This window comes from Natator depressus, chromosome 3 (genome assembly GCF_965152275.1).
Source record: "Natator depressus isolate rNatDep1 chromosome 3, rNatDep2.hap1, whole genome shotgun sequence".
In the NCBI taxonomy this organism is placed as follows: Eukaryota; Metazoa; Chordata; order Testudines; family Cheloniidae; genus Natator; species Natator depressus.
In genome coordinates, this window is record NC_134236.1 from 120804926 (window position 1) to 120819546 (window position 14621).

The 14621-nt window shown below is 41.9% G+C and overlaps 1 protein-coding gene across 1 annotated transcript in view; it reads left to right on the forward strand.

Annotated features, from left to right (window-relative positions):
* FNDC1 (fibronectin type III domain containing 1) overlaps positions 1–14124 on the forward strand; it is a 125912-nt gene extending 111788 nt beyond the window's left edge. Inside the window, exons 16-20 of the mRNA XM_074948702.1 lie at positions 1106–1185; positions 4806–4835; positions 7917–8078; positions 10744–10866; positions 12350–14124. Of these exons, the coding sequence (XP_074804803.1) occupies positions 1106–1185; positions 4806–4835; positions 7917–8078; positions 10744–10866; positions 12350–12465 (511 nt within the window). The 3' untranslated portion in view covers positions 12466–14124. The remainder of the gene's footprint in view (positions 1–1105; positions 1186–4805; positions 4836–7916; positions 8079–10743; positions 10867–12349) is intronic.
* Positions 14125–14621: the final 497 nt, after the last annotated feature.

Genomic DNA, 14621 nt, shown 5'->3' on the forward strand with positions numbered 1-14621 from the left:
TTTATTCAACAAACATGGATATTTTCACTAATGTGAAAATGTAGGTAACAAAGGGATATGTGCTCAACTGGTATAAATTGATATAGCTCCATTAAACTCACTGGTTTCAGAGTAACAGCCGTGTTAGTCTGTATTCGCAAAAAGAAAAGGAGGACTTGTGGCACCTTAGAGACTAACCAATTTATTTGAGCATGAGCTTTCGTGAGCTACAGCTCACTTCATCGGATGCATACTGTGGAAATTGCAGAAGACATTATATACACAGATACCATGAAACAATACCTCCTCCCACCCCACTCTTCTGCTGGTAATAGCTTATCTAAAGTGATCATCAAGTTGGGCCATTTCCAGCACAAATCCAGGTTTTCTCACCCTCCGCCCCCCCACAGACAAACTCACTCTCTTGCTGGTAATAGCCCATCAAAAGTGACCACTGTCTTCACAATGTGTATGATAATCAAGGTGGGCCATTTCCTGCAGAAATCCAGGTTCTCTCACCCCCTCACCCCCCTCCAAAAACCACACACACAAACTCACTCTCCTGCTGGTAATAGCCTATCCAAAGTGACCACTCTCCTTACAACCTGCATGAAAATCAAAGTGGGCCATTTCCAGCACAAATCCAGGTTTTCTCACTCCCCCACCCCCATACACACACAAACTCACTCTCCTGCTGGTAATAGCTCATCCGAAGTGACCACTCCCCCTACAATGTGCATGATAATCAAGGTGGGCCATTTCCAGCACAAATCTAGGTTTTCTCACCCCCCCCCCCCACACACACACACAAACTCACTCTCCTGCTGGCAATAGCTCATCCAAACTGACCACTCTCCCCACACTGTGCATGACAATCAAGGTGGGCCACTTCCAGCATAAATCCAAGTTTAACCAGAACGTCGGGGGGGGGGGGGGTGGGAAACAAGGGGAAATAGGCTACCTTGCATTAAACTCATTAAACTCACTGGTGCCTTTTGCCCAGTGGCACTACACCAGTTTACATTAGCTGCAGTTCTGGCCCCATCTTTGTAGTCTTTATAGCTGAGCTGTTACCAGGGAATCAATACTATTTTTAATGCTTGCTCTATTCCTCTTTTTATTGTAGATACTATTTTAAAGTCCAAGCAAAGAATCCCTATGGTTATGGGCCTATTAGCTCTTCAATCACATTTGTCACAGAATCTGGTATGTGTTGCTTATTTCTTTTATTTAAAGTTGAGATTTTAATAACTGGTATGGTAGGGCCAGGGCCAAAGCCATGGTGATGACTATGATGTTGAACTTTTCTGCTTAAAGATTCTCAGGTAAACCATTTGTTTTCAAGAAAATCAAGAAAGTGTACCTACTCTTTCATGTCACTGAAGTGATGGGAAGTTTTAATGAAACTGAAGTTAACTTTAGGGGGAATGGAAAGTTAAATTTAAAATAGAAAAGATAGCTAATACTCAGTGGTGTGGAGGCAATAGGAAGTTTAATACATCTTTGATAGATTGTCCAGACACTTAATAAACTAGCTTTCTAATTGTGAACAGCTGAAGGGCTGGAAGTACTCATTTCAAACAATTGTTCCACCCGACAGGCAAATTTCAGTTCTCTTTTCCTTCTTTAATGAAATCTGCTCCAATTTCTTAATGCCAGTAGAATGTTGGAGGATAATATACTCTATAAAAATAGTATCCTCAATGGGCTATTTTTATCCACTTTTATTTCTTCTACTGAGCTGCAGGCCAGTCATATTATTGACTAACAAGGGGCCAAATTCTGCAAAGTTTATTTGAGCAAAATGTCCATTGGCATCAAGGGTCACCGGTTTTGGCCTTATGACAACATGGGTATACATTGCTTCTGTGTGTGCCCATTTAACTTGATCCTACAGTCTTTGCCTCAGAACTTCCATTAAAATCAATGGAAGTTCTGTTTATAGAAACAAAACAAATTAAAACTGCACAATAAAGTAAATGGTCTTATGAAATGAATTCAGATATTTTAAAGGCATATTGCATGGTCAGCTGTAAATTAAGCCGAACTTTTAGCGTTGACTTCAAGTCAACTTTTAGCGTTGACTTCAGTAAAGAGCTCCACAGCTTTTTGTAAGTGCTTTGCAGAATGCACTGAGAAAGAAAGTAACCCGCTGTTCTGTTTCATCAAATAATGAAAGTTCCCTGGAATTTTGCCAAACAATAGATAACCATGTACCTTGGCTTCAAGCAGCTTCCACTGAAGAAAGGCCAATTCAAGAGACAATATAAATCACAATGATGGATACAAAGAATTGCTCCTGTTGTTTTATCTAACTACTAAGACCTAGATGCACAAAGGGACATAAGCATGGTAACGCTCAGCATTACCTAATTTTTAGGTGACACCTAATTTTTAGGCACTGTAGAAAAACTGCAGGAACAGAACTGAGTTGGGAGCATAGGCTCTCTGTGCAGTGAATGGGGAAAGATAAGCACCTTAGACTGTGATCCACTAAAGCCAGCACTCTAAGTGTCAAGTTGCCTCTGCTAGCAAATGGGAAATGCCGATAAGAGGGGGTGTGTGGTAAGCCTGCCTCTCTTAGCCCTGGTCTACACTGGCGGGGGGGTCGACCTAAGATACGCAACTTCAGCTACGCGAATAGCATAGCTGAAGTCGGCATATCTTAGGTCGACTTACCTGGCCGTGAGAACGGCGGCGAGTTGACCGCTGCCGCTCCCCCATCGACTCCGCTTCCGCCTCTTGCGAGCTGGAGTTCCAGAGTTGACGGGAGCGCATTCGGGGATCGATTTATCGTGTCTAGATGAGACGCGATAAATCGATCCCCAATAGATAGATAGATCGATCACTACCCGCCGTTCCGGCGGGTAGCAAAGACCTTCCCACAGAGATACAGGTGCCTAAGTCTGGGCTTCAGGGTGGTGCCTATCACTGCTTTTGGTTCTCAGTTCTGTACCCTCTCCAGGAGAGCATTCACCCAGGATGTGAGAGACCCAGGATCCAGGGCTCTGCTCCCATGACTCTTTTTTAATGAGCCAGAGTGGAACAGTTTTAACAGGAGAGACTGAGGGAGTCCCCCAGGAGACTGTCCCGTAGCCCGAGGGTTAGAGTAAGCATCTGAGAGGTGGCAGATCCCTTCTCCCCCTCAGGCAGAGAAGGGACTTGAACCAGGGGTCTCCCACATACCAACTGAGTGCCCTAACCACTGGGCTAAAAGTTATAAGGGACGTGTTCTCCTCCCCTGGCTTTTCTGTATGAGCTCGCCTGCAGGACTCAATCCACTAAGCGTGCTCAGGTTGGGCCCTGCAGGCAAGTTAGGCTGCCGATTGCTGTCTTCCCCCAATTCATGCATCACTCCGAGCCTTAGGCAGGAGATAGGCATCCAGATGCCTAGAGCAGGGGCGGGCAAAGTTTTTGGCCTGAGGGCCACATCAGGTTTCCAAAATTGTATGGAGGGCTGGTTAGGGGAGGCCATGCCTCCCCAAACAGCCAGGCGTGGCCCGGCCCCTGCCCCCTATCTGACCCCCCCTGCTTCTCGCCCCCTGATGGCCCCCCTGGGACTCCTGCCTCATCCGCCACCCCCTGCTCCTTGTCCCCTGACTGCCCCCGGACCTCCCGCCCCTGACTGCCCCACACCACCCCATCCAGTTCCTCCTCTCATCCCTGACTGCCCCCCTGAGACCCCTACCCCATCCAACCACCCCTTCTCACTGTCTCGTGACCGCCCCCGGAACCCCTGCCCCTCACTGCCCCACACCACACAATCCAACCCCTCCTCTTCCTGACTGCCCCCCCGGGATCCCTGCCCCCCTTCAACACCCCTGTTCCCCGCCTCTGAGCACCCCAACCCCTATCCACACCCCCACCCCCGGACCACCACCCCGAACTCCCCTGCCCTCTATCCAACCCGCCCTGCTCCCTGTCCCCTTACCACGCTGCCTGGAGCACCAGTGGCTGGTGGTGCTGCCGCCGCGCAGCACAGAGCAGCGGGTCAGGCCGTGGCTCTGCAGCTGCGCTGCCCCAGGAGCTCGCAGCCTCCCTGCCCAGAGCATTGCGCCGGTGGCGCAGTGAGCGGAGGCTGCACGGGATGGGGAACAGCGGGGGAGGGGCCAGGGGCTAGCCTCCCGGGCCAGGAGCTCAGGGGCTGGGTTGGAGGGTCCCGCAGGCCGTAGTTTGCCCACCTCTGGCCTAGAGGGAAGCAGCAGTGCACATACCCAGAGGCAGAAATGAAGGTGCGTAGGAACCTTTGAGGGCAAAAACGTAGGTTCCTAGCGGGGTTTAACTACCTACAGGGTTGGAAGGGTGGGGGCATGTGCATCACAGTGGTCCCAAAATTGGTACTTAGGCACCTACATGAGGGATTTAGCAAAATGACCTGCCTATATAGATGGCTGGTGCTGACTGGTCTATGAGGTAGAAAAACACTATATACCTTTAAAAGATTGCATGATTAAACTGGTTTCTGATTGGCTGAAGTAAAGAAGTCTGTTTTTAAAAGCTAACCGAATGGAGGATATTTTTTACTAATTTTAACAAAAAAAATTGTAGCAGTTTAAACATCTGTCAGAATAAATGGTATAATCCAAGTGCAGGTGCATGCCATCAAATGTGAAAAGCATTGGTATAACTTAACACCATTTGTTTTGAAAAGAGACAAACCCGTATCTTCAGCGTTCTGAAAACAGCTAGAGATAATTATTTTTTGAAGCTGATATTTCTTTCTTGCATGATAGCTAGTACACTGTAACATTAGGAGACACTAGTCTTTGAGAGAAAACACTAAAATATTTGGGTTTTTTTTGTTTTGTTTTGTTTCATTCTTACAGATAATCCACTGCTTATTGTCAGACCACCTGGTAAGTCTCACTGCTGATATTTTCTTGATATTGTCTATAAAACCTGTGAAACAAATCTGGGCATTGTAAAAATTAGGCACTATGACACACTACTTTCTATTAGAGTTTGAGGGAGGAGTGTGATATAAATTACTGTGTTAATTCCCAACGCCTGATTCATCTCAAAAATCTGTGTTCCAGTCTTATCAGGCTTTTGAAGCCAATTACCTCTTAAAAGAAGTGTTGTAAATGAAGTGTATTATGTTAGGCTAAAATCAAGTGTAGAACCTGTTCTATACCTGGTACACCCTTTATTGGGAGACTATATCCTGCACTTTCATGAGGCTAGATTAAGTTATTTAATCATTCCTTTCCATCTCTAACTACTATGTTGAGTTGAGGACTGCTGGGTAGAGGTGGGTTGTTCCAGGATCTTGATGAAGGTGCAAGTAATGGACTCCCAAGACACCAGACACCAGTCCATTGGAGACCATATGGGAACAACCTACTGGCACTGAGACCAAGTTTGAAGGCCACCTCTACATGAACAGTAAATGATTTCACTTAGGGGTTTACTCGTAAGTAATAAAGTCTGAGTTTATTAACCAAATCTGGAGTGGAGCTATGGTGACTGGGTTTTCCTACAGTGTCCTTTGAAAACCACCTGTCATATTTATCAGTGATCACCCCACTCCTGGGGACAAGGTCCTTGAAATAAGGTAGCAGAGCGAGGAATGACATGATATACAATCTCCAAGTGTGAAGGTTGCTTTCTGTAGGAACTGGATTGTTTTCTTTACGAGATGTAGCAGGTGAACATGGTTTTTGGAAGGAGAATATGTACTAAGAATCTGGGATAGAATTGTGTCTTGAATGATAATTCTCCAAAAGTGGTCTGGTGTTTTAATATGAAGGCAATTTTCCAAAGGCATTCTGATTATATTCTGAAAACCACATGGCCTACTTCAGAGCAGCTGTTGCAAGGATTCTCTTGAGCACTGTTGATGATAGCCAGGAAGTTGATGAATAAAAATATTAACATTAACCGCATTCTGTTCGTGATATTTTGTTCTTGAAATTAACATTTCACTGCTTTATTTGTATAGAGACGTTTATGGCCCCAATCTTGCAAACACGCATTTGAGTAACTTTACATACCTAAGTAGTGTCATGAAGGTGAATTCAGATTAATTCAATGGGTTATTCATGTGTGTAGAAGTTACTCACGTGCAAGTGTTTGCAAGATTGGGCCCTATGTTTGTGCTTTGTAAAAGGAAGAAAGACAAATTGACATTTTTTAAAACATACTTCTCATTCTTAACAGTTGCCAATAACACAATAAAAAAACCAAAGAGGATCTAGGAAATAACAGGAAAGAAAACTAACATTTTCACGTTGTAAGCTTATATCTGTTTTATCTTGCATACATATTGCTACAAAAGCATTCTAGAAGGAAGGTGGATTCCATTATTTAATATAAAGGAACAACCAATTATTTGTAATATTGATCCTGTGCAACATAATTATTAAGTGGTAGCTTATAACCACTGCAACGTAGTGAAGAAGAAACTAGTTCATTTGAGACTGAGCAAAAAATCTTTTTTTTATTTTTTTGCTGGTGTCAAATCTGTTTTGATTTAACTTGAGCTCCTGTGGTGAAAGCCAAATTTTCCACCCAGAACACACACGCACATCACACGAGAGAGAGAGAGAGAGTGCCCTCTAGGTTTCATATCTAATCTTTTTAACACAACAGCAACAGATTTTACTTCACACTGAAACCTGTTACCCATTGCAGATTTTTTTTCCACATCATCTCTTCTTTAGTGATGAAACTTACTTTTCTGGGGGGGAGGGGAGGAGAGGGGAGGTGTAATGTTAAACCACAAGACACTGCATTCAGATAGCGCTAGGATCTGACCTATGCTCATATAGCCTCCATTTCAGCAAGGTTCTTAGGCTTATGTTTAATTTTAGGTTTAGAAGTCATCCAACTGAAAGCAATGAGACTGTTCACTGTTTAAAATTAGATCTGTGCTGAAGTATCTTGCTGAATTGGGGACAAAATCAAGGGAAATAAGAACTAAGGCTGATGTTCCAGGGAAAACTGGGCCGTTAGTCACATCCATACAACCTCATTGACATCAGTGGGGCTGCATGAATGCAACTGGGGGCACACCTACTGCATCTAAGTGTTTCAGCAGTGGTCAATGGTACTGTATATAAGCCCACCCGTTCTTTGAAGATGCCCACTCCTCCACACCCCAATTCTAGGTGCACTAAAATGAATTTGGTATGGGATGGTTAAATAGAATCTCTTACTGTTCAGCATACATGTTGTGGTTCAGTTTTATCTTTTCACATTTGTGGTTTGAGTTAAAACAGACAGAGAGTGAGTGCTCCTGTAAGTCTGTGATAGCTAACATGATACATTCATGGTCCCTTTTGTAATATGTCTTGTCACATGGGGTCCTTGCAGAGAGGATGGGTTTGATGATTGGATAGGAATTGTCCATCTCTGACATGATCTGCATGGGGAATAAATATTTAATAATGGGCTCTTCAGTCTGGCAGAGAAAGGTATAATGTGATCTGTGACTGGAAGTTGAAGCTAGACAAATTGAAACTGAAAATAAGGTGCACATTCCTAACAGTGAGGGTAATTTACTGAGAGTCATGGATTCTTCATCACTGGCAATTTTTAAATCAAGATTGGATGAATTTTCTAGAAGAGCTGCTCTAGGAATTATTTTGGGGAAGTTCTATGGCCTGTGTTATACAGGAGGTCACACTAGATGATCACAATAGCCCCTTCTGGCCTAGGAATCTATGATCCACATAAATATGCTATATGTAAGCATATTTTACACCATTTTAACAATACATTCATGACAAATGTCCAGAAGGGACTTGACTAAGACATCAATTTTATTTCATTTGAGACTTAAACATGATTTTTGAACTCGGGTGTTTCAAAGTAAAAGGGTAGTTTATTAACTTGCCGCAGTACCTTCTTGTAACAGGACGTTCATCTTGATAAAATGCTGAAATGTAAGACTGACCCTCTAGGTTTTTCCTTTTATTTTATTTTGTTTTTTCAAGGTGGTGAACCCATCTGGATCCCTTTCACTTTTAAATATGATCCCACCTACTCAGACTGCAGTGGAAAGCAGTATGTGAAACGCACTTGGTACCGAAAATTTGTGGGAGTGGTTCTTTGCAACTCTTTGAGGTACAAGATTTACCTCAGTGATGACCTGAAAGGTATGTTTTGGGATTATTCTTACAGTGCTGTCACCCCTCCACTTACTGTATCCATCACTTGTTGACTCTATCAAAGGAATACATGGCTAAACTGATGGCACAATTTGGATATACATATGACAGTATTTAGCTTCTAAGAATAGGAACCTAAAGCAATTTGCACAGTGAAAGCAAAGTTGTACTCTCTAATCATAATACAGCTCTCTCTGAAATGTTCTGTGCTCATTACTCATGCAGAACTTCTGATGTCATAATGGGAAGTCCACACATGGATTAATTGCAGAATACACAATAGAGAACTACAGAATGGATAAAAGAGGAGACTTGTACTCTGAACAGGTTAGATACATGGTAGTGCAGCAATTGTTTGAGCAAATCCAGAAGCTGGTAGGTGTTCAACAAGGGCTGTCATATAACTGTAGCCCTACCACTTGGTTGTATTGAGAGGGAATGTTGAGTGGGGTTATCCCCTAGGCTTTTCAAAGCGTTTGAATGGGGTTATAGCAAAATATTTGTCTTGTTTCAAGAACATGTATAAACAAGTATTTGTGAAGACTTGTGCTCTCATGCCTATCTCTGCGGGTCCCAGGCAGTCCTCAGACTGCAGCCACCACCTGACAGCTTGCTGGTACCAGCAGGGAGAGTAGGCTGATGGACCTTGGCTCACCAGAGACACCGCCCACAAAGCTCCTGATTTTGGAGGAGACATCTAGCCTCTCCAATTGGCTCAAACTTGCTATGTAAGCCAGAAGAAGGAACAGGAAGTTTTCTGAGGAACTAAGTGAATCCTAGGCTGCCTGCAACATAGGACTTTGCCTTGTTCCAGATCCCTGCTGCTACACACCACCTCTGGCTACTGGCTCCAGCTCTGACCCTTGGCTTGACTCCTGACTCTGACTCTAGCTCTGGTTCCTGACTCCTGCCCTAACCACTAGATGTGACTGGCTACATCCTTGTCCATGACAGTAATATGCAAACAACCAAAACAGTAAAGCTCCTGTATATGAGACCTATCTTCACAGTTTCTGGTTTAAATTTGAGAGTGCTGTCAACCTAGTAATACTGGTGTGTGGGGCTATTTTTACTTTCTCATAACCAATTAAAATATTGGGTCTTGCTGAAATTTCCTCTGCTATCATCTGTACTGTAATTCTGATAAATTAAATTACTTATTCCAGGGACTTTAGTAAGGCTTTTGATATGCCTCGCATGACCTTCTCATAAACAAACTAGAGAAATACAACCTAGATGGAGCTACTATAAGGTGGGTGCATAACTGGTTGAAAAACCATTCCCAGAGAATAGTTATCAGTGGTTCACACTCAAACTGAAAGGGCATATTGAGTAGGATTGTGCAGGGATCAGTTCTGGGTCTGGTTCTGTTCAGTATCTTCATCAATGATTTAGATAATGGCACAGAGAGTACAATTTTAAAGTTTGTGGGTGATACCAAGCTGGAAGGGGTTGCAAGTGCTTTGGAGGATAGGATTAAAATTCAAAATGATCTGGACAAACTGGAGAAATGGCGTGAAGTAAATAGGATGACATTCAATAAGGACAAATGCAAAGTACTCCACTTAGGAATGAACAATCAGTTGCACAATGAGAAATGACTGTTTTGGAAGGAGTACTGTGGAAAGGGATCTGGGGGTCACAGTGGATCACAAGCTAAATATGAGTTAACAGTGTAACACTGTTGCAAAAAAAAAGCAATCATCATTCTGGGATGTATTAGCAGGAGTGTTGTAAACAAGACACAAGAAGTCATTCTTCTGTTCTACTCTACACTAATTCGGCCTCAACTGGATTATTGTGTCCAGTTATGGGCACCATATTTCATGAAAGATGTGGACAAGTTGGAGAAAGTCCAGAGAAAAGCAACAAAAAATGATTAAATGATGACCTATGAGGGAAGATTGAAAAAAAATGGGTTTATTTAGTCTGTAGAAGAGAAGACTGAGAGGGGACATGGTAACAATTTTCAAGTATATAAAATGTTGTTACAAGGAGGAAAGAGAAAAATTATTCTTTTTAACTTCTGAGGATAGGAAAGAAGCAATGGGCTTAAATTGCAGCAAGGGCGGTTTATGTTGTATATTAGAAAAAACTTCCGAACTGTCAGGGTAGTTAAGCACTGGAATAAATTGCCTAGGGAGGTTGTGGAATCTCCATCATTGGAGATTTTTAAGAGCAGGTTAGACATACACCTGCAAGGGATGGTCTAGATAATGCTTAGTACTGCCATGAGTGCAGAGAACTGGACTAGATGACCTCTCGAGGTCCCTTCCAGTCCTACGATTCTATGATACTAGCATATGATTCTAGCATATAGCATGTTCTTAATAAAAACAACAAGGAGTCTGGTGGCACCTTAAAGACTAACAGATTTATTTGGGCATAAGCTTTTATGGGTTAAGAACAACTTCTTCAGATGCAATGTTCCTAATGAAACTACAAAGTTTTTTCTCTCTCTTAATTCCTATTGGCAAATGTAGCATTCTTCACCTCTTATATTTTTATTTACTGGTGTATTGCTGCTCATCACTGTAGTATCTGACTTTCTCCCATCTTTATTTTCCTGGAAGTGGGAAAGCATCACTGGTTGAGATAAGGCCATTTGAAACAACAATATATATCTGTCCTAATCTTTTATGTCACCTTTCAGATACATTCTACGGCATTGGAGATAGCTGGGGGAAAGGTGAGGACCACTGCCAGTTTGTGGATTCACACATGGATGGAAGAACAGGGCCTCAGTCATATGTAGAAGCCTTGCCTACCATTCAAGGTAAAAAACAAAAACAAAAAAAGGAAAGCTGAAGTGAAAGCTGAGGAATTGCACTTCATCCAGTATATAGAATTAAGAGGTTTTCTGCCTCCCTGTCTACATTTATATCACTTCTATTAGGAGCCAGGCAGACACCACATATTCTGAGACTGTATCATGTGATGTCCTAGTATAATAATTTGCAAACCACAACAGCTTGTGAAAGTTCAGAGAAAGAGGATGAGTCTGCAAATAAATTATTGAAATAAAACAGAAAATAGAAATAACCCTTAGGGTACGTCTACACTGCAAAAAAACAAAACAAAAAAAACCCAACTTGCAGCAGCGAGTCTCAGAGCCTGGGTCTACAGACTGCTGTTAATCATTCACTCAGCATTCTTGGTTTTCATCTTACGCTGTTTGCTGTTGTTTTTTCAGGGTTGGGTTGCCGTGAAGAAACTGAAATATTCGCTTACATGTAGATGACGTAGAATAATACTGCACTTCTCTATTTAAAATAAGGATTGTTAATCCAGCTGTACATTACTAGCTCTAAGAAGCAGAGATGTAGAACACACACATTATACAACTGGCACAGGAATCAACATTTCAGATGTTCCACTGTACAAAATATGCAGAAAGACTGTTGAGAGTCTTTAATGCTTTGAGCTGTCACATTTTTTATACAGATGAGGGAAAGGAGCCATCAGTTTAAAAAAAAAAAGTGGGATTTAACTCTATATTTGCTGCATGTAATTTTGCCTCCTTGTTTTGTTATAAAAAATGATATTTGTGAATCCTGTCTTGAACCCAATAAGATACAATAATGCCTTATATTTTTATTTGTGGGTTTATTGTAGCCGTGTTGGTCCCAGGATATGAAGGACACAAGATGGGTGAGGTAATATCTTGTATTGGACCAACTTCTGTTGGTGTTCAAACTTTCAAGCTACACAGAACTCTGAAGACCTGAAGAAGAGCTCTGTGTATCTTGAAAGTTTGAACCCCCCACCAACAAAAGGTAGTCCAATAATAGATAGTACCTCATCCACCTAGTCTCTCTCAACATTTCTATGGCATTTTCACTCCAAAGTGCTTCATGAGCTTGAATTGATATGCAAATTTTATATAGAGGCATAACTTCACCTGCTACTGAAATTCAGACTCCTTTTGGAGTGAAATGCAAAAGCTCTTTAACAGAAGAGACTGCATAGTTACACAGTAGTTAGATATTTAGAACAGTAAATCCAACTGAAACTGTAGAGGAAATGTATGTAGGTAGAATGCAATCATTCAAAATTGAAGCAGGCTAGACCATCAGGGCTAACAATCCTACTTCCCAGGAAGTGCCATGGGATTAACAAGTGGCTCCTATGCCTTAGCTTTTGTTGTGATAATTCTGTATATGCTATATACTATACATCATATATTCTGTACTGCAAAGACGTCATTTGTCAAGTTCCTTTGCTTTTGGCTTGAACCACTGCCATTTTTCCACCAACAGGGTATTATCGCCAGTATCGCCAGGAACCTGTGTCATTTGGGCGCATTGGTTACACAACACCTTACTACTATGTGGGCTGGTATGAGTGTGGCGTACCAATTCCAGGGAAATGGTAACCATGTAGCAGTCCGCCAGCAGATTGTATGGAGAGTGCACCAACCCTGCCTTTCAAATGACTTGTACTGGAAGACTGTGACCAGTTGTTTAGGAAAAGAACAAAACATGAAAGAAACCAACTAAGACCAGTTGCTCAAGAGACCCCAACCAAACCAAATACTGTACACATTTTCTCAGCTGAAATCTGTGGTGCTGCTTGATCACTCCACTTGGGACAGGATTTGAGTTTGGTGCCCTACTTTCCTTCTGTGGGTCTTAAAAGGCATGGAGATGTGGTTGTAATGGGTGCAACCAGTGCCCAGTGAAACCTAAAACTTTACTGGCCATGAAAACATGGAAGTTGCATATATCCTCCAGGAATGGCCTAAGCATGCTGTGCTTGCTTAATGGAATGCCAAACACTTTTTCATTGTTATTAATGGAATGCTCCATCACTTACAACTGGTGGAGTTCCATGCTTCTGAGTTTTACTATACAATCATGTCAAGTTACTAGACATTCACCAAAGGCAATATATTATACTTAAAACTTCCCTGGTGGGTTCGCCCATTGCTGGACTAAACACCAGGTCACAATGTAAATTCGCTTTTTTACATATATACATAATACAGTTCTCTATGTCCAAAGCACTACATAGAGAAGCTGAGTTTTTCTTGTTCACTAGATAAATATGGTTGGGATTTTTATGTAAAAGGTGCTGTTAATTAATAGGTCTTCTGATTTTTAGTCCATGAAACATTTTACTATGCACAATATATTAACCATGGAAAGAACTTTGCTCTTCTTATAAGTGAGCAAAGGTCTGTGACAGCTTTCTAGCAAACCAAAGGACTGGATATTTAATGGGAGTAAATCTTTTTGCCTATACTAAAATTGCATTATAAACCAGCATAGGTGCCTTATCAGCAGAGTGTCAACATTTAAGTTAAACTTTCTGTCCAGTACTATTTAAAAGGCTGAGTTCAGTTTTTGTTTGATTCATTTTCATCATCTTTGTGTATTATTTATTCCTTGTGAGGTTATTAAGTCTCACTGTGTGAATGGAGGCACAGTGAGATAACGCAGGACTTGCAGACAAGTTTTAACTTATTTTCTGAACAAAACAGACACCTCTAGGGTGCTTGAGCAGCACGGAACTCCTCTGATTCCGGTCCATCATGTGAATGAAGTATGAAAGTCGTCAGTCTTTCTGTAAAGCACATCAGAAGGACAGACCACACAGCGTGTCTTCCATCAAAGGTTGGGGAGCAAAAGCTGGTGTGTCTGGGAGGTGCGCTTCTGATTTTTAGCCAGGAATACAAACCTTATTTGGGAAGCGGGCAGTAATGTAGAATTTCATTATGCATCAGAAGCAATTTCTCCTGCCATATTACTCTTTCTCTTCATGTAGCATTAAGGTTTACTCTGACCCTAAGGGATTTAGCCTTTGTGGCCATATTGTTTCACTGTTACATCTTATAAGCCTTTACCCACCTCAAAAAAGACTCCAGCATTCTGACGGCCTGGGAAAATAGCAATATACCTGGGGGACAAATTCAACCTCTTGATCGTCTGTCACTCTCATTCCAGTTTACATACCATATAGGACTAATATCTTATAAGCCGCTTTTTGTAGTTATTGTAAATGTATGGGGAGAAAAGTAACTAAAGTGATTATTAAAAGAGCTTTTTATTTTCACAGTGGTGCTGGGATTGAACATTGAATTGTTTTCACATTTTGTTTTGCTTCAATGCAGTGCCAAATATAATGATTAAATATAACTTCTTTCCCTAATAAACGTATGATATATTGTTCCATTTTTTTTAATTGCATCCCTTCTGGTTGTCTGCGCCAGGTAGTCTGACATGCAGGATCAAGCTGCATGATGCCCCAATCGCACACTTGGAAGAGTAGAAGGTGCCAGTTTGTATTAAGGCAGGAAGTGTATGTAAGTGCAAACTTGACCAGGATTTCACATAGGGTTACTTGTGGAGGGAGTGGGGAGCTGTTCCACAACAAAATAGATTTTCTCTTGTATTAAATCTGTATGATGTACATCCACATCATGGGCCATATCCCCAGCTTGTGTAAAAGGACATAGCACTATTGAATTCAAAGGAACTTTGTGCAGTTTCACTAGCTGAGAATATGGCCCCCTGTCTAAGGATGGGTAGT